Genomic DNA, 27,963 nt, shown 5'->3' with positions numbered 1-27,963 from the left:
ATAGAGCAGCATGGGGATTTTACACCAGTCATTTATCACCTGTTGTTTTGTGATGCATTGATCACACTTTGAAATATTAAAAACACAAACACCTCTCCCTAGAGGTTAAACTGTGAAGTGTAACTGCAACAGGTTATTCAGTTACACTTGAAATGTCGACAAAATCATTGGACCATCAGTTCTTTCACTACTGACATTGTAGAGAGAAAAACACCCCTTTCTTTGTGGCTCAGGCACTTAGCCTGGTTCTGATTTTAGTCGTTTCTCATGCTTGCTCTACTTAAAACACTAGCAAACAAATAATGGATAATTGTGTTACATATGTTACACATTAGCACATTGGTCTCCATTCGTTTCTCATAATATCAACAAAAAGAAGTATGTGACTCTGGAGATCTTTCCATTATTATTAAATGATCAATACAACCAAACTTGAAACACTATCATAGATTAATCACACTCATGTCATTCCAAACCCACAGGCACATATGAGTCTGTCTCAGACTTACGGACCTCACTATAACACATATTAAAGCCATTTACATTTTTATGCTATAAACTGGAAAACAGAGTCACATATCACACTTTCAGCACAGGCTGTAGGTAATGCTCTGAAATCTGGGCTGTAATCTCTGCTTTGACTAATTTTAGTGTGTAACAGTTACCTCCTGTTGCATGGTTTATTTTGGGTGCTATGCTCATCCTATAGCCTCTCCTTTTTCTGTATAAGACAGGAAGCAGTAGAGTAAGAAGCAGATTCTGTTTGAATCCCTCATGGCTTCTTGGTTATACAAAAAATCCTGGTTGGAGAAACGTTTAGTTTGCTGCTCACCCATAAGATTGCTGTTCTAGTTTTGCTCCTTCCTGTCAATATGTAATTTGTGGGTACTTTTAAGTTTAATCTTTAGTGCAGTTTACTGTGTAATGTTTTGTGTATTATGTTTGTTTGGTTACTTTATGGACTCTGATAAGTTGTTATCGTTTCTAGAGGATTTAGTTTGTCCCTATTCGTGCGAATGCGGCATGTTAAAGTCAATGAGGAATGGATTAACAACTTTGGTGTTCCCTTGAGTGCATGATTGCACCTGTTCAAGAATTGTACCCAAAGCTTCCCGGCCTACCTCTGAAGGGATTTCTATATTGCATCTATTGTCTCATCAACAGATAAGACTGTTAAACTGCTCATGAACTGCACACACTTGCAAGACTATCACAAAACATCATCAGCATATGTGGACATTCCATACTTAAAATCCCGATCATCTATTCTGGATATTGTGTTTTTGTTTTGCTTTTATGACTGTTTGCTGGGGGAATTTGTATATTTGGGAAGCGTGTGATATGGTGTTTGTGAATATTTGGCATGGATAGTTTAACACAGTTAAGACAAGAGATATCCCTTATCTTTGTCCTTCCTTTTTTGAATTAATCAAAACTTTATTATACCGTAACCTATAGGACCTCTTGCAAAATTGATCCCCCCTTTCACCTGTAACAGGCCCGGTTTAATATAGTCGGGACAGTTATAAGTAAGCTTTCTAAGCTTTCTCTTTAATTAGCTCTGAAACATGGAAGACCATCAGCCCAAAACACATTGTATTGCTCTGACACCGCACACTGCAATAACACACACAGGCAAACAAAACTTGTAAATAAAAGTCTACAGTATAACAAAGTTTATTTCTCACAAAAACTCAAAGGCATCATTCACACAAATTTGACAATTCTGGCAAATCATTTCCTCACTTAATGACATAAGTAAATGACAGTATTTTCGTTTTTTAATGTAGGTGAACTAAACCCTTTAACTGATACATTTTTAAATACAGTAAATTATGTAAAAGAAATACATAGAAATGTCCATTATTGCAACACTCATTAAAAAGATAAATTGCAGCGCTCAATTTGGAAGCTCCTACTTTCAGTTAAAAGAGCCAACCTTTTTGAAAGAGGCATAATTTTTATCCTGTGATTCAAGCTTATGACACAGATCTGTGATAACATTGCTGTCATATTTTTCTACTTATTTAAAATATGTCTTTGATTTTGGTCAATCTTCAAGTATGTAGAAGCTGTACTTTTATAACTATTACCTACAAAATAGAAAATATCTGCCCGGATGCTTCCAAGATGGCCACCAAGTGAGCTTACTTGTCTTAAAAATAATTAAGTCTGATTTGTCTTAATACAGAAGAGCTTGAAACCTCTGACAAGCAGTGAAACTATAAAAGGTAATGTACTAAGAGGGTAATACAAGATTAATGGTCTGTGATTCAAGTAACTTTCAGGATTAATGCATCGGGGATCTTTTTCTTTGAACAAGAAAGATTGATTGTCTGAGAGACGGGCCACAGATAAGATTAGAAGGCACTAACAAAATATTTCAATCAATGACAAGGATATTGTCTGTGACCAAGATCCCGTTCTATGACAGAAAATTGTCTTTAACCAGAAAAAAAAAAAATAACAAAAAAATATCAAAAACAAAAGGAACAAAAACATCCTTTTCTTTCTTGAATCTTATTTTATAAGGTAGCCATAGGTAGCTATTTTAATTTGCGATGGCAAAGTCTCAGAGAGAGATTGCTCTGAAGATGCCATTTCCCGAAAGACAGCGCAAGTTTCTGGAAGAGGAACATATGATGCAAATCAATACAAACACTGTATTTAGAATAATAAAAAAAAAAAATAATAATAAAAGTCTGAAAAGCCCTAAAGATCCACTGATGTTTACACTAGATGCAACACTGGAGACACAAAACATACTGTTACATTGTAACATGCTGTTCTAATAACATTGTTTACTAACCTTCATTGTTTCGCACTCAGCAGGCTATTGGACATTGGACAGCTATTGACTATTGGAGGAACTTTCTCTTTGATTATCCATTGCTCTGATAAAATAAAAATAAAATGACATGGGGGTGAAAATAATCAAAGCTTTAGGTTATTAATAAGGCATTTTGAAAAAATAAAATAAAATACTTGCATTTGATGCTGCTTCAAAAAATCTGCAAACTGATGATCTCTTGTGTAGAGTTCAAGGATGCGGATGCGATCTTGAATATCCTGTGGAATGGACAGGAAGAGAAATTCCCAGAAACATGCATCACACACTCGCTCACACACATTTTTCACACAAAATTTCACTTGCTCACCTGAAGTGAATTAATGAATGAATGATGCATTTATATAGCGCTTTATTGTGTATTGCTGTACACCCAAAGCGCTTTACAATCATGTGGGGGGGGGGGGGGGGGGGGGTCTCTCCTCAACCACCACCAGTGTGCAGCATCCACTTGGATGATGCGACAACAGCCACACTACAAAGGCGCCAGAGCGCTCACCACACACCAGCTACAGGTGGAGAGGAGAGAGAGTCATAGAGCCAATCAAGTGTATGGGGGTTATTAAGAGGCCATGATAGACAAGGGCCAGTAGAGGGAATTTGGCCAGGACACCAGGGTTACACCCCTACTCTTTACGAGAAGTGCCATGGGATTTTTAATGACCACAGAGTGTCAGGACCTCGGTTTAATGTCTCATCCGAAAGACGGTGCTTTTTGACAGTATAGTTCAAGTTCAAGTTCAAGTTGAGCTTTATTGTCATTCCGCAACATGTGGGGACATGCAGTGGAACGAAATGTCGTGTCTCGCAGGACCACGGTGCTACATAAATACAGACATTACAACAATGAAGTAAAAAAACACTATAAACCTATACACTACTAACAGATTTAACTATAAGTATACTATATATAAGTATTTACCCTATACAAACTAAAAGGATAAAAAATACAACTATACGAATGCTTCACATAAATATTACCCTATACAAACTAAAAAATAGAAGATAAAAAATACAAACTATACGAATGCTTCACAAATACTGTACATGTGCAAAGAGAGACATTTGAGTCAGCAGCTGGTTGGGGAACAGTGCAGGATGATTTGTAGTGCATGAGCATGTAAACATACATATATTGCTGAGTTTTTTGTGAGATTGTGCACACGCAGCAGTGCGTGTAAGTGTCCATAGTGCACATAGTGTAAAGTGTAAGTGTCCATAGTGCACATAGTGTAGAGTGTGAGTGTCCATAGTGTAAAGTGTCCATAGTGCACATAGAGGAGAGTGTCCATAGTGTAAAGAAAAATAAGAATAAAATAAATAAAAAAATAATTAAAGTTCCATACAGTTTTTCTTTGGTGTGGTAAGGTTTGGGGTGGGGGGTGGTCCATGTTCAGGAGGTAGGGGTTTGCATGGGGTTTCAGAGGGGGGCGGGGTGGTTTGAGTTCAGGGCTCTCACAGCCTGGGGGAAAAAGCTGTTGAGCAGTCTGGTGGAGCGGGCTCTGATGCTCCGGTACCGTCTTCCTGATGGTAGGAGCTGGAAGAGACTGTGGGAGGGATGGGTGGAGTCCTTCACGATGCTGTTGGTTTTGCTGGAGCATCGTGTAAGGAAGATGTCCAGGATGGAGGGGAGAGGGGCACCGATGATCTTTGCAGCTGTGTTCACTGTCCGCTGGAGGGTCTTGCGGTCAGCAGCACTGCAGTTCCCGTACCAGACAGTGATGCAGCTGGTCAGCACACTCTCAATGGTGCCTCTGTAGAATGTGGTGAGGATGGGTGGAGGGAGACTTGCTCTTTTCAGCCGGCGGAGAAAGTGTAGGCGCTGTTGTGCCTTTTTGGAGAGTGACATGGTGTTGGTGGTCCAGGTGAGATCCTCTGTGATGTGCACCCCCAGGAATTTAGTGCTGCTGACTCTCTCCACAGTCGCTGTCGATGGTCAGTGGGGGGTGGTCAACGGAGTTTCTCCTGAAGTCCATCACAACCTCCTTTGTCTTCTCCACATTGAGGGACAGATTGTTTGTGCCACACCATTCAGCCAGCTGTGCCACTTCCTCTCTGTAGTGTGTTTCATCGTTGTTGCTGATGAGACCTACCACTGTTGTGTCATCAGCAAACTTGATGATGTGGTTGGAGCTGAACTTGGCAGTGCAGTCGTGGGTCAGCAGTGTGAAGAGCAGCAGGCTGAGCACACAGCCTTGTGGGGCACCTGTGCTCAGTGTTGTAGTGCTCGAGGTGTTGTTGCCGACACGGACTGACTGAGGTCTTCCAGTTAGAAAGTCCAGGATCCAGTTACAGAGGGAATTGTTAAGGCCCAGCAGGTTTAGCTTATTTAAGAGCTGTTGTGGGATTATTTTGTTGAATGCCGAGCTGAAGTCAATGAACAGCATTCTAACATAGGAGTCTTTATTTTCTAGGTGGGTAAGAGCCAGGTGGAGGGTGGAGGAAATTGCATCGTCCGTAGAGCGGTTTGGACGGTATGCAAACTGGAGCGGGTCGAGTGTGTTGGGGAGGCTGGTTTTGATGTTATGCATGACTAGCCTCTCAAAGCACTTCATCATGATTGGAGTCAGTGCTATGGGACGGTAGTCATTGAGACAGGACACAGGTGATTTCTTTGGTACCGGTATGATTGTTGTGGATTTGAAACACGTAGGGACGACTGCCTGACTCAGCGAGGTGTTGAAGATATTGGTTAGGACATCTGTCAGCTGTGCAGCACAGTCTCTCAGAACACGGCCAGGTATGTTGTCAGGACCCGCAGCCTTGCGTGGGTTAATCCTAGATAGGGTCTTCCTTACGTCGGCTGGAGACAGACAGAGCGCCCGGTCGTTGGGAGGTGTGGGCAGTTTTTGTGCAGGTGTGTCATTCTGCATTTCAAACCGTGAATAAAAGTGGTTGAGTGCATCGGGGAGGGATGTGTCCTCATCACAGGCCTGTGGCGGGGGCTTGTAGTCTGTGATGGTCTGAATGGCTTGCCACAGGCTCCGTGTGTCTCTGCTGTCTGTGAAGTGGTTGTTGATTTTTTGGGCATATGACCGTTTTGCTTTTTTGATGCCACAGGACAGATTGGCTCTTGCTGTTTTGAGGGCTGCTTTATCTCCTGATCTGAATGCTTCATTTCTGGTCTTTAGCAGCCCACGAACCTCTGCTGTCATCCATGGCTTCTGGTTTGCACGTGTGGTGATGGTCTTGGTGACTGTCACATCATCAGTGCACTTTTTGATGTAAGCAGTCACAGTTTCAGTGTACTCATTCAGGTCTGTGTGGTTGTTGTAGGTGGCTGCCTCTTTAAACATATTCCAGTCTGTGTCCTGGAAGCAGTCCTGCAGTGCTGAGGTGGCATTGTCTGGCCATACTGTGATCTGCTTTTCAACCGGTTTGGTGAGTTTGAGAAGTGGTCTATATGCTGGGATTAGCATAACAGTGATGTGGTCGGAGTACCCGAGGTGGGGGCGGGGTTCAGCCTTGTAAGAGTTCTTAACTGTTGTGTAAACAAAGTCCAGTGTGTTGTTTTCCCTTGTTGCAAAGTTCACATGTTGGTAGAACTTTGGCAAAACTGTCTTTAAGTTTGCGTGGTTGAAGTCACCGGCTATGATGAAAAAGGCGTCAGGGTTTTTTGTTTGTTGTTCACTGATGGCGCTATACAGTTCACGAAGCGCGTCCTTAGCGTTTGCACACGGGGGGATGTAAACCGCAACGATAACAATGGCCGTGAACTCCCGCGGCAGATAGAACGGTCGACACTTCACAACCATAAACTCCACCAGCGATGAACAGTGTTTTGATAATACCGCATCATTGTTACACCAGTCTTTGTTGATATAAACACACAAGCCACCTCCGCGTGTCTTACCAGACAGTGATGAATCTCTGTCCGCTCGGAAGTGGGATAGCCCGTGCAGTTGAATGGCGGAGTCCGGGATGTTGTCGTTTAGCCATGTTTCGGTGAAAACAAACACGCAACAGTCCCTTGCCTCATGCTGTGTAGATCGACCGAGTTGAATTAAGTCCAGTTTGTTTTCCAGAGAGCGGACGTTTGAGAGCATGAGTGTTGGAAGAGCCGGTCTTGAGGGGTTAGCTCTTAGCCTAGCTCGTATACCTCCGCGCTTACCGCGCTTCCGTCCTCTCTCACACCGCTTGCGACGCTGCCTTGTGCGAGTAGCGTCAGTAGGCGAGGCCGCGGTCTCGAGGTCCGGCTCCAGCAGTAAACAAAGGCCTCGTAGCTTCTCAGTAGCCGCCGGCGAGAGTTGGTGTACATAAGCGTTGCTGATATCCAAAAGACTTTGGCGATCATAGATGAATTCTGGGGTGATTTCCTTAAGAGTTAGCGGTAAACTGACACTATTTGGAGACGAACAGACGACATTAAACGACATAAAAGCACCGTCTTTGGGACCCGGAGCAGCCGCAGCGATCGATCGCGCCGCCATCTATAGTGTCCCCGTCACTATACCGGGGCGTTAGGACCCACACAGACCACAGGGTGAGCACCCCCTGCTGGTCTCACTAACACCTCTTCCAACAGCAACCTAGTTTTCACCGGAGGTCTCCCATCCAGGTACTGACCAGGCTCAACCCTGCTTAGCTTCAGTGGGCAACCAGTCTTGGGCTGCAGGGTGATATGGCTGTGGCAAAAATAAAACTAAGGTTTATACAAGTAAGTGGTGTATACAAAGTAATTTGTTGTAAACAGGCATGCATTGACCTGTACCTCCTTGGTGAGTTCACTGTTTTCATACATGTGCCGTATCTCTTCGCTGCTGAACTCTGTGGATGCCTCGGCACTTGCGCTGCTGTGGACTGGGGGCTCGGGGTACCGCTGGTAGTAATGGCTGTAGCCTGTAGTTAAATCGCTCTCGAACATGGGGTTATACTTGGTGGCCCTGTCCAGAAATGGCGGACTGTCCTCTCTCCTGCATATAAACATGTATATACACACAAAAAGGTTACAACAGACATCCTCACGGTTAAGAAGCCACGACTTAAAGAGTCAAGGGATTAAAGATCAGCCTTGATGAATAAATTAAAATCTCATAACGGAATTACTGGAGAAGGAAGCTTCTTCCTAGGTGCTGCACAGTAATTAAAAAGATTTGATTAATAAACTAGCATTTAATGAAAATGTAACTGATTCATAATGGACAGTTCTTATAAATATTTGTTCTAACAATTATTTACATGCCAAAGCTGCTCAGGCAAAATATTTATATATAAGGTAATAATTCAATAGATTTGGCCCTGTTTAGAGTGTAATGCAAAATTGAAACCTTAGTTTTATTTTTAAATACTTGTTTCTTAAACAATTTGCATGTTCTCATTCATCACTGTTACAATTTAATGGTTACATTTTTCTTTGATTGAATTATGTTTTCATCATAATTTTTTATTGGTTTTAGCTATATAGCACCTTTCCAGAAGCTCAAGGCTGCTTTACTGTACTCAAGGTCAAACTCTAATCAAGGGTTTGTGTCAGATGAATGGCTCTGAAGGCTCGGACTTCTGAGGTAAATATTTCATCTTACTCCCTTACATAAGACAAAGGCTGTATTAGAAAGAATATTATAATGCACAGTAAAAGTATGTGAGTTGGGATGAAGCCGTGATTTACCAGATTGACTGTGATGCAGTCTGTGTCTTACCGTACTGGATCCGCCGTCTCATCCTTGTCATATTGGTCTCGCAGAGTTCTTGCTAGGAAGAAGATTACTCCTGACGCCACCAGAAGGAACCCGGCAACAGATGCTATGGCAATGCCAACTACGAGTGGCTCAGAAACATATTCTTCACAATGTTCTCCTCTGTACCACCAGTTTTCCCCAACACGCCATCTACAGAGCAGACAAACATACAAACAAACAAACAAAACACTTAAGACAAAGCCAGTCTAGCAGCTACTTACTTAAAAATTAATGAATATGCCATTCTCCAGGTAGAAAAGACTTCAATGTACTGGATTTGATCTGTAATTAATTTTCTTAAATGTGCACATATGCATTAAACATTTCTTGAATATCATATAATCAAATAAACAAACCTGCAGACGGCTCCTTGGCCTGGAATAACATCACATTTCCCATCATTCAAGCAGAAGTCATGTTGAAGGTCACAGATGCTTTGGCAGGGTAGTCCGTCCACGCTGAAGTAACCAGCATTACACACACATTCAGCTTCACCTAACCATTGGTTCACTGTACATTCAGCAAACTCATTACATGCTTGAAACTTGCATGGGTCTGCCTGTTCCCCTAAAACAAACATACATATATCCACATAGATTAGCCACAGCATTAAGGTGGCATGTGATGAGGTACCTAAATATAAAACATATAGGACGTAGGATCAAACTGACTAAGGTTTTCTGATGTTGTCTGACCTGATTCGACATCCAATGAATATTTGTCAATGGCAAGGTTCATGGTCTGGTAAGCTGTGTTGCAGAAATCCTGAGGTAAACAGCAGTATTGACCCCACGAGGAACAGGCTGCCCAAACTTCATACGGCTGTTCACCACAATACTTCCATTCCTGAAGTTCAAGATCTCCAGGTTCTCAAAGTGACTGAGGTTTGACTGCAGATATGGCACCAGCTGAGGGACATGCAATAACAATAATGAGTTAATGAACTCAGAAACATAAATGGTAGGGTAAATGTGCCTATTAAGCTCACCAAAATCTACATTGAGACATTTTTAGTGCACAAGATATTGGTTTCAGTACAAAAAGTTATGTTAAAATAAAATATTAATCTCTCACACAAAACTATTTAATTTTATTTTAAATGACAAAAGCATTTCAATTAAGATATACATATAGAGATATACATAATTAAATTCAAAAAGTCTGGCTGTGCTTAATGGGTACATTTCTGTAACCTTTAAGCACACCCCTGTTCCCATTAAGCTCATATCATGTTTTATTAAAAATTCTTGTTTATTTTAAGGAAATTTTTAAATAATTGTAAAAATATATTTTTTGAAGGTACAAAGTCAATCACAAAAGAAAAAAAAACGGAAATCAAGCAACAAGGCATTCAAGTCGATCAGTTAATATATTCATAATGAAGTGTCATTTAAGCACATTATCTATACGACATATATACTAGTCCACGTTCAGCTAAGTAACACATATTCAAAAATCAAATAAAACAAAAACCAATAAAACATTTAATTCAAGGGGATGAACACAGAAACTATACTCATTATAAACCTCTTTTTAAATGGATGTCAACTTATCTATAGTCTCTTAAGGCTGGAGAACACTACATGATTTTTGCCCCGATTTTCCACAGATTTAGCCTATATCACAGAACTATTCAATTCCAGTCCATTGATCCCAATCTAACCCACCAGTCTATAATTTACAAGCTATTCTGATTAAATCAAATACCTTAATAAGGTTGTTTGTTTGTGTTTGGCACAACAGGACTCGAGCTGAAGAGCCCTGGTATACAAAGTGGTTCCCAACCTAGGTCCTGGAGTACCCCCAACATTTTTGAAGTCACTCTTATCTGACACACTCATTTCATGTCTCAGAGTCTCTACTAATGAGCTGATGCATAAATTTAGGTGAGTTTGATTAGGGAAACATCCAAAATGTGCAGGGCTGGGAGTACTCCGTGACCAGGGTTGGGAACCACTGGCATATAATATAAAACATTGTAGGGGTTCTCAACTCTGGTCCTCAAGGTCCACTTTCCTGCAGAGTTTAGCTCCAGCCTTGATCAAACTGGAAAGTGGACCTCGAGGGCTGGATCTGAATTAGTGAATAATTTAATCTGGATCAGGGATGTCCATTCCTGCTTCTGGAGGGTCACCTTCCATCAGAGTTTAGCTTGAACACACATGCCTGTAAGTCTCCAGTGAGCCTGAAGACCTTGTTTAGCTAGTTCAGGTGTATTTGTGGCTTGAGCCAAACTCTGCAGGAAGGTGGCCCTCCAGTAATAGGATTGGACACTCCTGATTTGGATTGATGAGGATTTGACAGGATACGTGGTTGAAGAGGAATAACAAGTTATGGTAGGATAAGGAAGAGGAAAAACAATAAGAGCAAATGTACTTTAGAGGAGGTACACTACCAGTTCAAGGAACCGTTGCTCCAAGGCTTTGTACTCTGCAGAGCTCTTATTAAACAGATCCTCAGAGTATATCATGTTAGTAACACGAAGACTGAAAAACACTATCAAAGACCGCCCAGGGTTAGTTGGCAATGCTATGCTGGAAACTTCATCGCCCTGGATGACACCAGAGATGGCACTATACCCTCGTCCTCTTTGTAATGAATCACATCTAGAGAAGTAGTCATGACTTTTGAATTTAAAGTATGCACCATCTCCACCTCCGCTGGGGTAATAGTGGTGATGAGGGAGAAGGGTGATTCGTTCTCATTTGAAAGAGGAGTTGGGTAGACTGGGCTTGCTGGTTCAATGGTGACCAATAGGATCTCATCCTCTGTTAGAACTTCCTCTGAAAACTGTATTGCTGAAACATCTGTTAGTACAAAATCATCCTCCTGTGCCATTGTGGTACTGTCAACAGATTCGTCCTGTTCCTCTTCTTCAACCTCCTCTGATTCTTCCATTATGATCACAGCAACTTCAGTTTCCTCATCCTTTCGCGTTTCTGTTAAAACAGTTTCTTCCTCGTTGTCTTCCTCTGTCCTCTCTTCTTCTGCAGGTAGTATAATGTCTTCCTCGGGGTTTAGGGCAGATTCTGCCTCAGCCACTTTCACTGGCGGCACTGTGGGCACTTCCCTACCAACCTGTAGATTTTCATCTTCTCCAGTCTTAACAGTAATCAGTTCAGGAGTTTCCTCAGGCAAGATCTGGTCCTCTTCAACCACTGTTGTAATTGTGGAGAATTCATAGTCCCCAATCTGTGGCGTGTCTACATCAATCAAAACCTCTTGCTCACCTTCTGTCTCTCCAACTGGCTCTTGAGCCCTAGTAAGTACAGTTACCCAATCATCTTCTGCACCAGATCCAGAGGCGGGATTAAAATCATCAATTGTCAAGCCACTGTCTTGCTTGGCATCAATAATGGGACCTACAGCTTCACTATCCACAGCTTCACTATACCGCAGAGTCTGGTTGGGAAGAAACTGTGACACCAAGTTCTTGTCTTGAAGGTCTGAAAGTAGGAATAAACAAGTACCTTGAGTCTTTCACCATCATGTTGGTGTCCAATCCAGGTCCTGGAAGGCCACTGTCCTGCAGAATTTAGAAACATTCCAGTATGTCAGAATGTTGGAACAAAACTCTGCAGGATGCTATCCCTCCAGGAGCAGGATTGTACAACCCTGCCGTAATTCATTGTACATGTGAATGTTGGTCCTTATCCTCTGAGTAACTACAGCTGGCATGGTCTATAAGGTATGATGGCATCCTGTTCTTCCATACCTTCATCTTCTGACATTGTAGAATCCAAGAGGTCACCAATAGTAAAGACCTCCTTCATCACCTCTCCATGCAGTTCAGATGGTATTTCTACTGCTAAAATATCATCCTAGACAATAATCAAAATAAAACAGTTGATTCCCAAATTATTTTGAAAATATTGGTAGTGCTTGCTAGGGTAGTCATTAGGGATGTGACCAGACGAGATAACGTGAAAATATCCTAGCAAAACATTTTACAGTGTTTACAGTGTTTGCATTCATGCTGCTGCTGATCCAGAAAGAGCAACACAAACAGTCTTTTCAACCACACATCATTATTTCTGTTTTACAGACATTTAAATAACAGGAAGTAGGCCTACTGGGATAAAAGTTTATAGTTTGGGTATAAACACTTATTGTCTACTCTACAGTAGCGATTAAAACGAAAGTATCTTAACACTTGTATTGTAACACTTATCTTCCGCCAGGAGGTGGCGACAAACCCTTTAAAAAATGTATTTGACATTGAATCATTCATTTTTAGGAGATTTCAATAGTGAAACGAGTCTTTATGAACTGAGACACTGACTCCATTTAATTTTTTTTTTCTTCAAATTAATGTATATTTTTAAAAGACTTAAGAAATGAACATTTTGTCAGAACCACTAGTAAATTGTTATTTTGTTTAGTTTTCAATTTTATTTTTTTCAGAATCGTGATCTGCAATTTATTTAAAAAATTGTGATTTATCCAGAATCGTGTAAATTCATAAAGTACAAATTGATTTCAAAATGCACCTACATTTTTTTTTTTTTTTTTTGCATTTTGTGTTTTTCAGTTGAATAAAAGACTAGTCTTCCCTATATATTTCATTATTGAGGATGTAAAAAAAAAAAAAAAAAAGTCTAAAAATCTTGCCTCGTCTCGTTCTCGTGAACCCAGTCTCGTGTCTCGTCTCGTGGGATAAGTGTCTTGTCCCACCCCTAGTAGTCATCAATTTTACTGTTCCTGTTTTTCCATTCTTAGAGTTAGGGTTTTGTTGAAATTGTTAAACATTAAACTTTGGTACAAAACTCGCCCACATTTCTTGTTCTCTGTTTCAAGAATACTATCTCAAATTGTGCGCCTTGTGGAGTATATATGTAAATATCTAGTTGGTATACTGTAGTTGGTGACTTCTCGGCCACCGTGACAGAAATGTAATTCACTTTGTAGTCAGGATCAAGAGATTCTTCTGCAGGATGGGTATCCTCTGGAGATGTTTCCACTGACAAGAGAACATTACACCATGACAGACTGCTGAGACGTAGAGGACTAGTAGCTACAAGCAGATAGAGCAGTACCATGCAGAGCCTCAGTGATGTCGGGGTGGATGTCAATAATGGTGTACTGAACAGTGGGCCCTTCTGGGTAACTAAAGGTGCCCTCTACCATGTTGGATTGAAGATTAATGAAGTCCAGTGTCTCACTGCTGATCTCTTCACTGATGGTCTGGAGGGACACAACATATTCCACCAATACTGCCTTATCACCACTGCAGAGAGAAGACAATGATGTCTATGGGTTTGTATTGGATATAACTTTGCACAGAAAAAATTAACAAGTGACAATCAAAATAGTCTCACATAATCAGTTGTAATGTTAGAGTCAATTTTTTCAAGACACTGTATATTTTAATAATTTCTTGCCCCATTGACTTCCATAGTAATTGCATAAGCATCATGTTAAAAACACTATAAACATGATTCTTGCTTGTTTATTCTAACTCAAAGAACTAACCTGCATTCATGCATGCAATCAAGTCAACTTATCTATAAATAATTTACCTTGAGGGATCTATCTGTGGCCTGCAGGAAAGATAAAGTTCATATTTTTAGCACAATTACCACTGCAGCAGGTCATAGGCTAATGCTGCATATTGTCTAATTATTCATTAACTAGTGTGAAGTGAAGTGACATTCAGCCAAGTATGGTGACCCATACTCGGAATTCGTGCTCTGCATTTAACCCATCCAACGTGCACACACACAGCAGTGAACACACACACCGTGAACACACACCCGGAGCAGTGGGCAGCCATTTTATGCTGCAGCGCCCGGGGAGCAGTTGGGGGTTCGGTGCCTTGCTCAAGGGCACCTCAGTCGTGGTATTGAGGGTGGAGAGAGCGCTGGACATTCACTCCCCCCACCTACAATTCCTGCCGGCCAGAGACTCGAACCCTCAACCTTTGGATTACAAGTCCGACTCTCTAACCATTAGGCCACGACTTCACAACTATGGCATGTTCCAATCTGAAAACCAGGAAGTGTTTCTTGTACATTTTATATAGTGTATCTATTATTTTATTATTTAAAATCTAAAACAATTATTTCTATTAGAAAAAAAAAACATTTTGCTTGAACTGTATGCTTGACCTGTCATTTTAAAACGCTACATGGTTTTGTATGTTCTAATCAAATGCAGCGATATTCATACAATATTTAAATGCAACTATAATAACAAAATGAAACATGCACTAACACACCTGATATTCAATACCGATACACTCTTGAATTCTGTCAGGTTCTTCAAAGCAGATGAAATCTGTATAAAATGACAAACATAGGCAACACAAAACCAAAATGATACAGTAATAATTATACAAAACATTTGTGTAAAAATTAAAGTATGTGGGTGTGTTGTACCTTCTCTGTGATCTTGTGATTGAGTCTACCATGCTCACTGCTGGTGGAGTTGAACAGTTCTTCACTCCATGCTTCTCCAACATAGCCAGCTCCACCCTCTGCTCAACCAGAGGACGTGAAGGCAAAGCAGCTGCTTCCTGCTCAATCTCATTAGTGATCTACGACAGAAAACACACACACACACACACACACACACACACACACACACACAAACGTTGTTTAGCAGGTGTTCAGTATTCATAATTCAGTTATATGTATATTTATTTTTGCATGTATCATGACTCATGAGTGCATCAGATAGAACCAGACTTTATATCAGTATGAGCAGTATGTTTCAGCCTGCCAAACACCTACCACAGTATCCATCTCCATTGTCATGACAGCAGATGGTGCTTCTGCAGTAACTTCCTTCACGCTCTCTGAGACAACCTCATCTGGAACCACCACCACAGTGGTCTCTGCTGGAAACTCATCACCTACCAAGTTTGAAGATAATTATTTGTCTCTTGGGGTGCAGTCAAATGTTATAAGAACTTTTTAAGCTTGTTTAAGATCATTTTAAGTTTATTTATTTCCAATTACAGCATTTAAATCTGAATTGTAAACGTCTTGGACTTAGTGGCACCTTTAAAGACACTTTATCATAAACCAAGATCTGAGCCATGGTTAGATAACACTATTCGCAAAAATGGAAAAAGGATAGACTCCAGGTCTCATTGCAAATGCTAAGAGACTCATTATCTCAATATCAGAAAGCTGTAAAAACAGCTAAATCAAGGTATTTCACTGAAATTATAAATAAGAACTGCCATAACCAAAATATTCTTTTTAACAGTATCAATGCCACAATCCTTCCATTTGCTCTTCTACAGAAGTGTCTTCGTGATCATGTGATGATTTTCTCAAGTTTTTTGTAAATAGGATAATGATTTAAGAATGGGGATAAATCCTGTTCTGTCAGACGCTTCAACTCCCCTTAGATGCACTGCTGTTTTGAGTAATTTTACTCCAATTACTGAAAAATATTTGATAGATTTAGTGGATCATCTTAAACCATCTGGCTCTTCAACTGATGTGATTCCCCCATTTTTTCTTAAACAAATTCTGGACGTGGTGGGTCCATATCTTTTGACTGCTTAGAAACTGGTATTATTCCAGATCTGCTAAAACATGCAATTGTTCGTCCTCTGCCTTAAAAACAGGGCATGGATCCCACTGTTCTAGCAAATTTTAAGGCCATTTCTGATTTGTCGTTCATTACAACATTTCTGGAGAAAACTATTCTTGACCAATTACAGACTTTTCTATTTGACAATTTGATCTTTGAGGTTTTTCAGTCTGATTTTAGAAAATATCACTCTTCTGAGACTGCATTGTTGAAGGTTTTTAATGATATACTATTAAGGTGTGACTCAGGCAACTATGCTGTTCTTGTGCTTCTAGATCTTACTGCCGCTTTTGATACTGTTGATCATGCTGTTCTTATTAATCGATTGGAACATTGTGCAGGTATTACAGGCGGTGCATTGGAGTGGTTTAAATCTTATCTTACCAATAGAACTTTTTCGGTTAAGATCTTACTTCTAGTAATGCTGTATTAACCTGTGGGGTTCCCCAAGGATGCATTTTGGCTCCCATTCTTTTTTCTTTATATATGCTTCCACTTGGTTCGATTTTTAGAAAGTATGGGTTGTCGTTCAAGATTCAAGATTTTTATTCGTCACATACACAATTATACAGAGTATAACCAGCAGTGAAATGTAAGTTCCACTGTTATGCTGACGATACACAACTTTATCTGCCTATAAAACGAAATTCGGATGGACTAGATGCTCTGTAAAGGTATGGTTGTCGCTAAACTTTCTGAATTTCAATGAGGAAAAAACAGAAATTATTGTTTTTAAACCCTCAGATTCCTTGACTGCATCCGAACCAAACCTTGGTGGGTTATCCTCATGTGTTAAGCATTATGTGAAAAATCTGGGTGTGGTATTTGATGAACATTTGAAGTTTGATTTTTTTTTTTAAGTTGCGGCTCTTGTCTAAAGCTAAGACTTTTCTTTCTTTTAAAAATTGAGAAAGTGATTCATGCTTTTATTACTTCTAGATTAGATTACTGTAACTCACTCTATGCTGGGATTAGTCAAACAACTTTATCCCGATTTCAATTGGTTCAGAATGCAGCAGCTAGACTTTTGACCGGGATTCATAAACGGGATCATATTACCGGTTTTACAGTCTTTACACTGGCTGCCTGTGTAAATCTACAAAGTAGATTTTAAAATTTTACTTATTGTCTATAAGTCACTAAATGGTATGGCTCCTTCATATATCTCTGATCTATTGATTGAGCAAAATGTAACCAGAGACTCATGTTTATCCCCAAGACAAGGGTTGATTGCGCTTTTGCTACAATTTCGCCAAAACTCTGGAATGATTTGCCCATTTTTATTAGAATGGCTTCATCTGTGGCTATTTTTAAGTCTAAATTAAAAACCTATTTGTTCAATAAGGCTTTTTATTCTGGTTGAAGCACTTTTTTATCCTTGTCCTATGTTTTTGTTGCATGTTATGATGTATTACTGTTTTATTTTTCTTTGTGTTATTGCTGTTTTTAGTTATTCTATTGTAAAGCACATTGGTCAACTCTGGTTGTAGTAAATAGTGCTATATAAATAAAATTGCCATTGCCATTAAGTTTGCATCAAAATAACCCTGTAGAACCTCAGAAAATGTATAAGCATTACCGGTTTCAGAGCACAATTTTGGTCTCATCAAAAATATTTTTTTCCAGAAATGTTCTAGTTTAGACATTCAGTAGTTATAATGGAATGCAAACCAAACCCTACAAGCCAAGTATCTTATCCTTTTTACTTTACAGCCATTAGCAGAGATGCAAACAGGTAAGGGGGAAAAAAGGTGAGAACACTGCACGGATCGGGGGAATGCTGCACACAGAATTTTTTTTAAAGATATTTGCTTTAAATGCTCATTTGTAGTTACTGTAAGGGTTTTTTTTATTTATTTGTTTTTTATATTTGTGACCCTGGACCACAAAACCAGTCATAAGGGTCATTTTTTTTTTATTTTATTTTTTTTAATTTCCATTGATGTGTGGTTTGTTAGGATAGGACAATATTTGGCCGAGATACAAGTATTTGAAAATCTGGAATCGGAGGGTGCAAAAAAATCTAAATATTGAGAAAATCGCCTTTAAAGTTGTCCAAATGAAGTCCTTGGCAATGTTTTGATATATTTAAAGAAGGAAATTTACAAAATATCTTCATGGAACATGATCTTTACTTAATATCCTAATGATTTTTGGTATATAAAAAAAAACAATTGACCCATACAATGTATTGTTAGCTATTGCTACAAATATACCCGTGCTACTTATGACTGGTTTTATGGTCCAGGATCACATTTCTTAATACCTTATATGTCCAAAACTATAATTTTTCACAAGCAAAAAAACTTCTTGTTGCAACATTTAAAAAAAATCAAGATTGAATATATTTGGTCAAAATCCCATGTTATAAAAGATGAAGTGCTACACAGGGTATTTAAGACAATATTGGCTGATTAGAAGGCAATGCTGACCTAAAATGCAAAATGTTTGCCCTCTCTCTCTTCACCGTTCCCAAATCTCTGACCCCAAATACATAAAATATTACCCTTTTTAGGCATAGTTTTTGAAGGAAAGTGTAAAGAAAATACTATACAAAACTTACTGAAACAACCAGGGGCCAGTTGCATAAACTTAGCCACCATGTTAAGACTATGTTTTAAGAACTAGCTTGACCAACTAGCAGTTGCCAAGGGGTAATCAGTCTTACTTTAACCAATCTACCTTTTCATACAGTCATGGCCAAAAATATCGGCACCCTTGGTAAATATGACCAAAGGCGGCTGTGAAAATTAATCTGCATTATTAATTCTTTTGATCTTTTTTTTTTTAATTCACAAAAATCTAACCTTTCACCTTTTGTATTACTGAGAAGAAAGAGGAAGATGAATGGTGAGGAGAAAAACAGACTCAGTAAGACTATTACAATAAATAAAGGGGGGCATTTGTAAAGGGATGGGGGCAAAAACAGGTTTTAAAATGTTTTTTGCACCTTTTCAGCCCCTTCTGTGCAAATCTTTGTAATGGACCATAAAGATTCAAAAGACAGATGTCAGACATGCTCATGCACCAGTCACCAATGATACGCTATCCATACCAAAAGTATAAGCTAACATAATTAGTACAACGCTAATGATACAGGTCTTATGCTACATACTCTGTGGATAAGTGCTAAGTGTTCTTCTGATTGGCTAAAGGCAGCGCCAATCTCCTGTATAGAGAGTCTTTCTGTCTGGCACTGGCTCATCCAGCTCTTGTATTCCTCCTGATTGGGGAGGCGATCCAAGAAGATTTTGAAACCCTCCCACACGATTTCCTGACATGCTGATGTAAAAACAACAACAACATTGTATTAGTGCAACAAAACACACCAGAACAGTAAGTAAAACAATCGGACTGCTCTTGTTATTTTGTCTTTTGTCTCAAAAGTTAAAGCTCAGCTATCAGTGTTACGGTTGAATCCAGACCAGAAGACCAGACCAGACTGAGTCCATATGCTCCTGAGTCCATGACAAGACCAAGACCCTTCTCTGGTCTATGTCTTGACAGGACAGGATTTCACAGGATTGACCACTTAAGTGAAGATTGGACACTTGGCTCTACAGCCAAGATTTTTGAGCTTCCCACAACAAACATACGGCTCATAATGCTAAAAAAAAAACAAAACAAAAAAACACAGAAGCAAACATATAGCCTAACATTCAGCATAATCCAATAGTCTGCTGTTGTTACGAATTACTTAATGTACCATGGAATTACCTCATTTTTGACAGACACCATATTAATACTGTGATAGTGTTCAAAGAGAGAATGGTAATTAATCAATACTATCGAGTTAACTGGGAATTTTGCACATCAACTTCTGCTTCTAACTCGGAAAAAAGCATCAGCCAACTACAGGGGACACAGGGAACAACTCCAGAATCACTTTTCAACTGTTGTATTTGGCTCAAGTAGGTAAGTAGATTCACATAGGTTGATAACCTTAAACGAAAAAATAAAAATAAACAAAGAAAAGTATACATCATTATTTCTAATTAAATGTGAACACAATATAATTTGCATAAACTTTACACATATTATTGTTTCAATATTTACAACATCTTTCTCTTCTTATTCAAGACTTCTCTGCACTCTCACTCTGCGTGCATCCACTTGCCATTTGAGTTTCACTTTCTTCCGTATTCGTTCGGTACTCCTCGCCACTCTTCGTCACTTTCCGCTGTTCTCCGTCATTCTCTACTGTTCGGTTTGAATTCAGCTCCGTCATTCCGCTTATTTTAGCCTCCCAAATACCACTGTATGTCAAAGACAAAGCACCATGGATTTACCATCTGATACATCACTGCAACACAGTATTTAGCCCAAGTAACCTGAGAAGACTCTTTCTATTTTATTTTACAAGAATGTTGAAACTGGAATTATGTACCACAGTTGTTTGCACATATGGGTGCATTTTCTTGACAGAGACAGCACCTTTTAGTCCAGATGACATTGTGGTGCAATCACAAACTCAATTAGTGTATCAATGGTGTGCTTAGACAAGATCGCTCACACCCTCGATCTCAGTCATGGATATAAAGGCTTTGACCTTACTGGCCCCAATCCAATGTGTTAGCTGAATTTTTAACTCCATCATACTGCCCTCTAATATTTTAAGGGAGAAATCCTAGGTGAACTGTGAAAGATTGTCTTGAGGTCCTTCAATACTAACCCGAGACCTCAGAGTGGATCTGACTGCCAAACACTAATGAGATCTCATCGTTACATACTCAGCTGTCAGCTGTAAAGAACAGCTTGCACTAGTTGATTATTATTTAATGTAAATCATTGTAGATTTTTGATGTTGAGGTTTTAACATAAATGTGGATTTGATTCAAATCTTGTTACTTGGGTCAAGAAGATTTGGTCTGGGTTTTGGGTTATGGTCTATAATGTGGTCTTTTTACAATGTGCTAAAGGTGATGATTATTTTAACCACAGGTCGGCACAAGAAGAGAATCTGCAAGAACTTCATGATTGACCATAGTTTTTAATTTATCTAGGCTAGCAATATATCTATTGTACAACTTTCTGCCATTTGTCCTTGCTCTTACCTATTAATAAAATCCTAAAATTCTTCTTCACCCATCTCCTTCTTGAGGCACTAGTTATTTCTTGGCCAGCTTACAGCAGTGAGCCTTGTCTCATTCCTTTTAGCTATCAGAACACTTTTTTCAGCCAGTACTTAATTAGCTAGAATCCAGATTCACTCATTGGCTTTGAATTGGGTTTTCCTGTTATGCAGTATTTTTTGAGTTCTGTAACTGTTAAAAATGAACATGCTTTGTTGTAATGTAAGAAAGAATGTCTATAAAAGGGTATATTAGACTCAGAAATATTATCTGGTTGAGCTCAGGCATTTAAACTTTATTAATTATAGCTTGAGACAAAAAATAGCATGAGATAAATCAACAATTCCAGAGCTAATGATGGCTCATTTTTGTGCTGTTATTTTCCAACCAAAACTGATATAATTCCTTGTATAATAATGTCATTTAGGGTCTATCTTCTGTTCGTAAAAGGGCTATTACCAAAAACACTAACAGGATGTAAAAATGAATTCAAACCAAAGTAGTGAAAATATTTAAAATTCACCCTTGCGTCCACTTAATTGTGTTTTTGTGACAAAAGTTTGTATTAATATTATGTATGTAATCTTTAATAATATCTTTAAGAGATTTTAGAATGTTCCAAAAAGTATACAAAAAGCTACTTTCAGTTCTTGACACAGAATTCTGTATAAAAATATATTAAATGAATGCATGTACAAGCAATACTATACACAGATTATACAAAGCTATTACTATTAATACAAAAATATTAATACTAAAAGTATAAAAAGAATTAGTTATAGTGTCTCACTTCTGAGCTGGTAGTAGTTGAGGTGGTTACTGACGGCTTGCTGCACTGTTTCTTGACTGCAGAGGCGTACTCCGCTGGACAGAAAAACATTACGCTTTTGTCTTGGCAACACTCCATGATCTCCAGGCTTTTCTACAAACCTTTGAAACAATCTTTGTGAGCGCTTATCTGGATTTCCAAACTTGGGAATCCGGTCAACTTCCCCTGAAAAAATAAATACAAACAAATTACTTGGTGATAACCATTAGCCATCACACTCCCACCTAATACATATATACAGTCAGGTCCATAAATATTGGTACATCGACACAATTCTAACATTTTTGGCTCTATACACCACCACAATGGATTTCAAATGAAAAGAACTGCAGACTGTCAGCTTTAATTTGAGGGTGTTTACATCCAAATCAGGTGAACGGTGTAGGAATTACAACAGTTTGCATATGTGCCTCCCACTTGTTAAGGGACCAAAAGTAATGGGACAATTGGCTTCTCAGCTGTTCCATGGCCAGATGTGTGATATAGGAAAAGGAAATAAGGAAAGTGTGTTCAGCTAAATTCAATTAGTATTTTGTTAGATGGGTATAAAAAAGCTTAGTTTACCGCGGCAGCGGTCGTGTGAAGGCCTCCTTGTGTGAAGACCGAAGAGTGTAAAGACCATCAGCTCCACCGGGCAGAGACACCACTTGTTTCACTTCTGTTTCAGTTTTTATAATCATTTCTTACTGTGCAATTAAGTTGTTGTTTTTAGCATGTGTGTTTGGCAGTGTTATTTTTTAGGATTATTTATAAACTATACTGTCGTGATTTGTATTTGCTATCTATTTTAATTTTAGTTAAATAATGTCTGAATTTATTATGTCTGTGTTACGGCTGGTGCTGTTTTGTGGTGTTGTTTGTTGTTTTTTTTCTTGTCTTTTTGTTTCTCTGTTGTTTGTCTTTACTTTTACTTTTTTAGTGCTACGCCATTGGTCCTGCTCCCTGCCAATTATCGTTGGAGGAGATGATGTCATAATGATGTCCTAATTAGTGATCAGCTGGATCTATAAAAGGAAGACTCTGAGACAATGTGGGAGATGTCTTGCTTGTGTCTGTTGCTAGTTGTTTTATGATGGTGTTGTTTAGCTAATGCTAAATTTGTATAATGTGGGTTAAGCTATAGTTCCATATGTTTCAGCTTCAGCTGATCTTTATTTGTGTAAATTTCATTTGTATGTACATAAAGGGGAGAGAAGGGGAGGAAAGGTAAGAATATCACGTGATCTACATTTTACATTCTGTAGTGAATGATTGTTAAATACACTAGGTAAGGGGCGTGCCTCACTTGTTGTACTTTTTGTTTTTGCTAGTGAGAGTAGCTTAGTTTAGGGTATCTTTGTATACTGAAGATTTTTTTCTTTTTGTTTTTCTTTAGTTAAGTTTAGATTTGAAAACTGAGTTAGAAGGTTATGTTTTGATTATTTCTTTTATTTGACTGCCGCCCAGTTCCCTTTTCCCCTAATTATTTGGGCTGACTTCTTTCTTTAGTTTTTTTTTTAATGTAAATATTATATTGAATGGTTTAGGGATGAGTTTTCCCACTGTAAAAATTGTAAATAAACACTGGTTTATTGCCTTTAGCGCATTGGTGGTTATTGCTTACGCGGGTATCGGGTCGAGATCGGACCTCAGCAATTAATGTAATTTCCTATACGCCTTAAAATAGCTAGGGATTGTAACAGTCTGTATAGGTCTTTTATTAAGTTTTAGTTTTATTTAATTTGAGTTATTTTAATACTTCAACAAACTAAATGGAAATGAGATGTGTGTGTGTATATATATATATATATATATATATATATATATATATATATATATATTCTCTCTCGTTTGGCTCTCAGCGAAGGCGGACGCTTTTTCTCTCCTCCCCTTATCTTCCCTACTTGCTCTCTCATCTTGTCTATTGTCTAACACTTGAGAGACTCTTTCTGCACTGCTCTCCAAACCGAAAAATCATGGATTTGATCAACTGGTCTCTCAACGCAATTGACACCATATTCTCTACAAGAGCCCTGGGTTCGGGGGAGCCCAATTGTCCGGACGGGACGTTCGCTACTGGCTACACGATGGACGCATGGGAGAGATGGCGGGTCGTGTGTCTGGCAGCTCCTTCCGTGGAGGACATTGAAGACATCGACCTATTCGGAACCATGATAACAGGTTTTCTGCTGATTGGATTAGGCTTTGCCCTGGGTTATCAGAGAATTCAGAAGATGGGAACAGCTGTCTAAAGCCTCACCTGCTCCGTCATGATTGAAGCAGTGGGCAGAGCGGTCAGCACTGAGACTGAAACTATCAACCGCAATATGGATTCTATCACGGAGAAGCTGTGCTGAGAAAAATTGATTGATTTGGAGACCAGAATGGACAAAGAGAGTAGCTGTGAAATTGGTATGCAGCTGCTCGCACCAAGACCAAACAATTGCAATCTTATCTTTCGGCTTCCCTAAACAACCAGAACTGCCTCGGACAAGGTCGTGCTGGAAACAATCCCCCGGAAGAGCACTGCAGTGAAGACGCTCTTGCTTCCTGACCCTTCCCACAAACACCTGGTTGTCGACTCCGTCTGGGTCCAGATCAAGGCCGTTTCCATGGTAATTTCTGTGTCGCTATCACAATCTGCGGACTGAGACAACTTGTTTTGAATACCAGCATGGCGGATCTCCAGGCCTACAAATACACAAACTCACATACACACACATATATATATATATATACACAGATATGCATTCACCTCCCAAACCCCCATCCAGCGCCTTTGCCGCTTTGTACCGCCACTCTGACAAGCGGGTCTGTGATTAGGTGTTTTTCTTGTTCTCACACAGTGGGGATTTCTTTAAGACTGCAAGGGAAGCTCGGCTTCCCCTATAATGTCAAAAAATTAATGGTCAAATATGTACTATTGTGTTAACATTTTATTGATTAAAAATGCGTTAGAACACGTTCATCTCGAAGACGAGTTCGTTCAGAATCATTCAGAATCGTTCAGAAGCGTCCATTGACTTCTATGGGGCTGCTTTGAACAGTTTTTTTCAGTGCTTCGAAACTAGACGCTCATTGGATAAATGCTGCGATTATGTCCCGCCCCCGGAGGGGTGGGCAGTGCTGGACTCCGGGCTTCTGCGTGATGATTGGAGGGTCTGTCGAAAGACTGCATCTCCTTTTGATTGACAGTGATTGTGTCCTATAAGAAGTCGCTGATGCTGAAGAAATTCGAGCCAGTGTTGCCAACTTAGCGACTTTTCAGACCACCCTAGCGACTTTTCAGACCACCCTAGCGACCTTTTTCCCCAAAACGCTCTCGGTTACTCACGTAACCTCGGTTCCCCGAAATGAGGGAACGAGACATTGCTCTTATTGCCGTGTCACCGAGCTCAGGATCTTACAATGCCTAGTTGCTTCAGTCAAAGATTCTGAATGGATGACGTACAAGCGCTGCTTTATATAGTGACGAGCCCCCTCATATTTCGCGCGCTTGAACGCCATTGGCCAGTTTCACTGGCGTGATTCAATAAGGCTTCAGTAATATTCGAGGAAAATGTATTTCCCAAAGCAATGTCTCGTTCCCTCATTTCGGGGAACCGAGGTTACGTGAGTAACCGAGAGCGTTTTGGGGAAAAAGGTCGCTCCCCTTCAATTCGGTCACTCTACATTGCTTTGGGAACGTATAAAATCCCGCCGTGTCACAGCGATGGAGCCAAGCTCGACTAAGTATGTCAAGTTTCACATTCGGAGCCGTAATGAGAACGGCAATGATATTGGCGCTCTTAGTAAACACAGCTCAGGTCTACAGGACCTAGTCGAAACCATGTAAAGTCAGGGGCGCGGCAGCTAGACGATGCCGCGTCACATCAGGGGCGGAGTTAACTCCGATGAAACAAAGAATGTGAAATGGCGGCGGCTTCGGCGCTTTCACAAATAGATTAGTTGAAATTGTTTAATTTCAATGAAATCATGTTATAATGCACAGCCGTACCGAGGTGACCAAGTCCTAAAAGACTTGGTGAACTATATCATAATACTGTGATAAACTGATAGGGACAGCATTGAATTGGTGGTGCGTCTATACAGGGTGTATACGACCTAGTCGAAACCATTGATACACATCTCAGATCATGGCTGAGTAAGCGCGTGCGCTGCTTGCACTGACAGCACATGCGAGGCAAGCGACGACACATCTAGGTTATAAAACCTTGCGAAAGTGCTGGGTGACGACCAGCCTGCCGCCGTACAAATGTCCAGAATAGATATGCCATTTGCCCAGGCCCAGGATGATGCGAGGCCACGGGTTGAGTGGGCACTAACCCCTATCGGACATTCCACACCTTTAGAGCTGTAAGCCAAAGCAATTGCGTCGACGATCCAGTGTGACAGCCTTTGCTTGGACACAGGCAGTCCTTTTGTACGTCCACCGAAACATACGAATAGCTGAACTGAAGAGTCTGAACTGTCTAGAGCGCTCGATATAAGTACGCACCGCTCGTACAGGGCACAGCAGTGTATTAAGCGGCTCTGTCCCGGTTGGTGTTTCGGGGCGGAAAGCAGATAGTGATATGACCTGCGCTTTAAATGGAGTCGAAAGCACTTTAGGCACATAACCTTTTCTAGGCTTCAAGGTGAGTCTGCAATCACCTGGCCCGAATTCAATACACGAGTCGTCAATTGAAAGCGCTTGTAGGTCTCCCACTCGCTTAACAGAGGCCAGCGCGAGCAGGAGCGCTGTCTTGAGAGAGAGCGCTCGCAAGCTCGCTGATTGTATGGGCTCGAACGGGGGTCCCGTGAGAGCGTCAAGCACTAGCACCAAGTCCCAAGTGGGTAGAGTAGAAGGGCGATGAGGGTTCAGCCTTCTTGCTCCTTTTAAAAACCGTATGATCAGGTCATTTCTGCCGATCGGGCGATTTTCGACGTGCGCGTGAAAGGCTGTTATAGCGGCCACATACACTTTCAATGTGGATGGCATACGACCGCTATCAAATCGCTCTTGAAGGAAGACAAGGATTATTGATATTGGGCAGCTGATTGTGTCTTCGCCCCGCGATACGCACCAACTTGAAAAAACTCTCCATTTATGTGCGTAGAGACGCCTTGTGGAGGGAGCCCTAGCCTTAGATATAGTGTTCAGCACGCGCTGAGGAAGCGCATCTGTTACTGGCAAGCTCCGTCGAGCGGCCAGACATGAAGGCTCCATGACTCCGGATTTGGGTGCCAAATCGTCCCTTGTGCTTGAGAGAGAAGGTCCCTCTTCAGTGGGATAGTCTACGGGGGGGCTACCAGCATCTCCACCAGTTCTGGGAACCACGGCTGATTGGGCCATTTCGGTGCCACTAGCAGAACAGATTCCTTTTCCTCTCTGATTTTGCAAAGCACGCGAGGCAGAAGCTTCACCGGAGGAAAGGCATACTTGCGTACTTTCGGCCAGCTGTGAGCTAGTGCATCCACTCCCAGGGGAGAGTGTGTCAGTGAATAAAACAGCGGGCAGTGAGTGTTCTCTGCTGATGCGAAGAGATCCACCTCCGCCCTGCCGAATACACTCCAAATCATTTTGACTGTCAAAAGGTGTAATCTCCACTCCCCGTGGATTATCCCGCCCCTCAACAGTAAATCCGCGCCGTAGTTCAGGCGTCCGGGGACATGTACTGCCCGGATGGAGAGGAGGTGTCGATCTGCCCACAGAAGGAGGTCTCTCGCCAGTTGCAGCAGTGGTCGTGAGTTCACACCGCCTTGGTGATTTATAAACGCTACCACTGTCATGCTGTCCGTCCTGATGAGAATGTGACGGTGAAGAATGTCTGGGAGAAAGCACTCGAGCGCTAGGTGCACAGCACGGAGCTCCAGACAGTTTATGTGCCATGACTTCTCCATTTCTGACCACGTCCCGAAGGCTGGTCTGCCATCGCATACGGCTCCCCAACCCGTACTCGATGCATCTGTCGTGACATTCTTTCTCCTGATCACTTGGCCAATACGAACACCCCGGCGATATAGAGTCAT

At 40.5% G+C, this 27,963-nt stretch overlaps 1 protein-coding gene across 1 annotated transcript; it reads right to left on the bottom strand.

Moving 5' to 3' along the window:
- Positions 1 to 2,882: 2,882 nt before the first annotated feature.
- LOC306877118 (interphotoreceptor matrix proteoglycan 2-like) lies at positions 2,883 to 27,963 on the bottom strand (the record flags this gene model as incomplete). Its single annotated transcript, XM_079428650.1, is given in 19 exon segments — positions 2,883 to 2,894; positions 2,986 to 3,069; positions 7,560 to 7,761; positions 8,488 to 8,676; positions 8,883 to 9,093; positions 9,222 to 9,293; positions 9,296 to 9,434; positions 10,922 to 11,077; positions 11,173 to 11,972; positions 12,242 to 12,347; positions 13,383 to 13,486; positions 13,563 to 13,753; positions 14,046 to 14,066; positions 14,904 to 15,061; positions 15,258 to 15,379; positions 17,131 to 17,167; positions 19,187 to 19,353; positions 21,934 to 22,137; positions 27,891 to 27,963. Coding segments are annotated over 19 exon segments (3,048 nt in total).

The sequence above is a fragment of the Barbus barbus genome, assembly GCF_936440315.1.
Source record: "Barbus barbus genome assembly, chromosome: 11".
Taxonomy (NCBI): Eukaryota; Metazoa; Chordata; class Actinopteri; order Cypriniformes; family Cyprinidae; genus Barbus; species Barbus barbus.
This window is presented reverse-complemented; position numbering and strand designations above follow the sequence as displayed.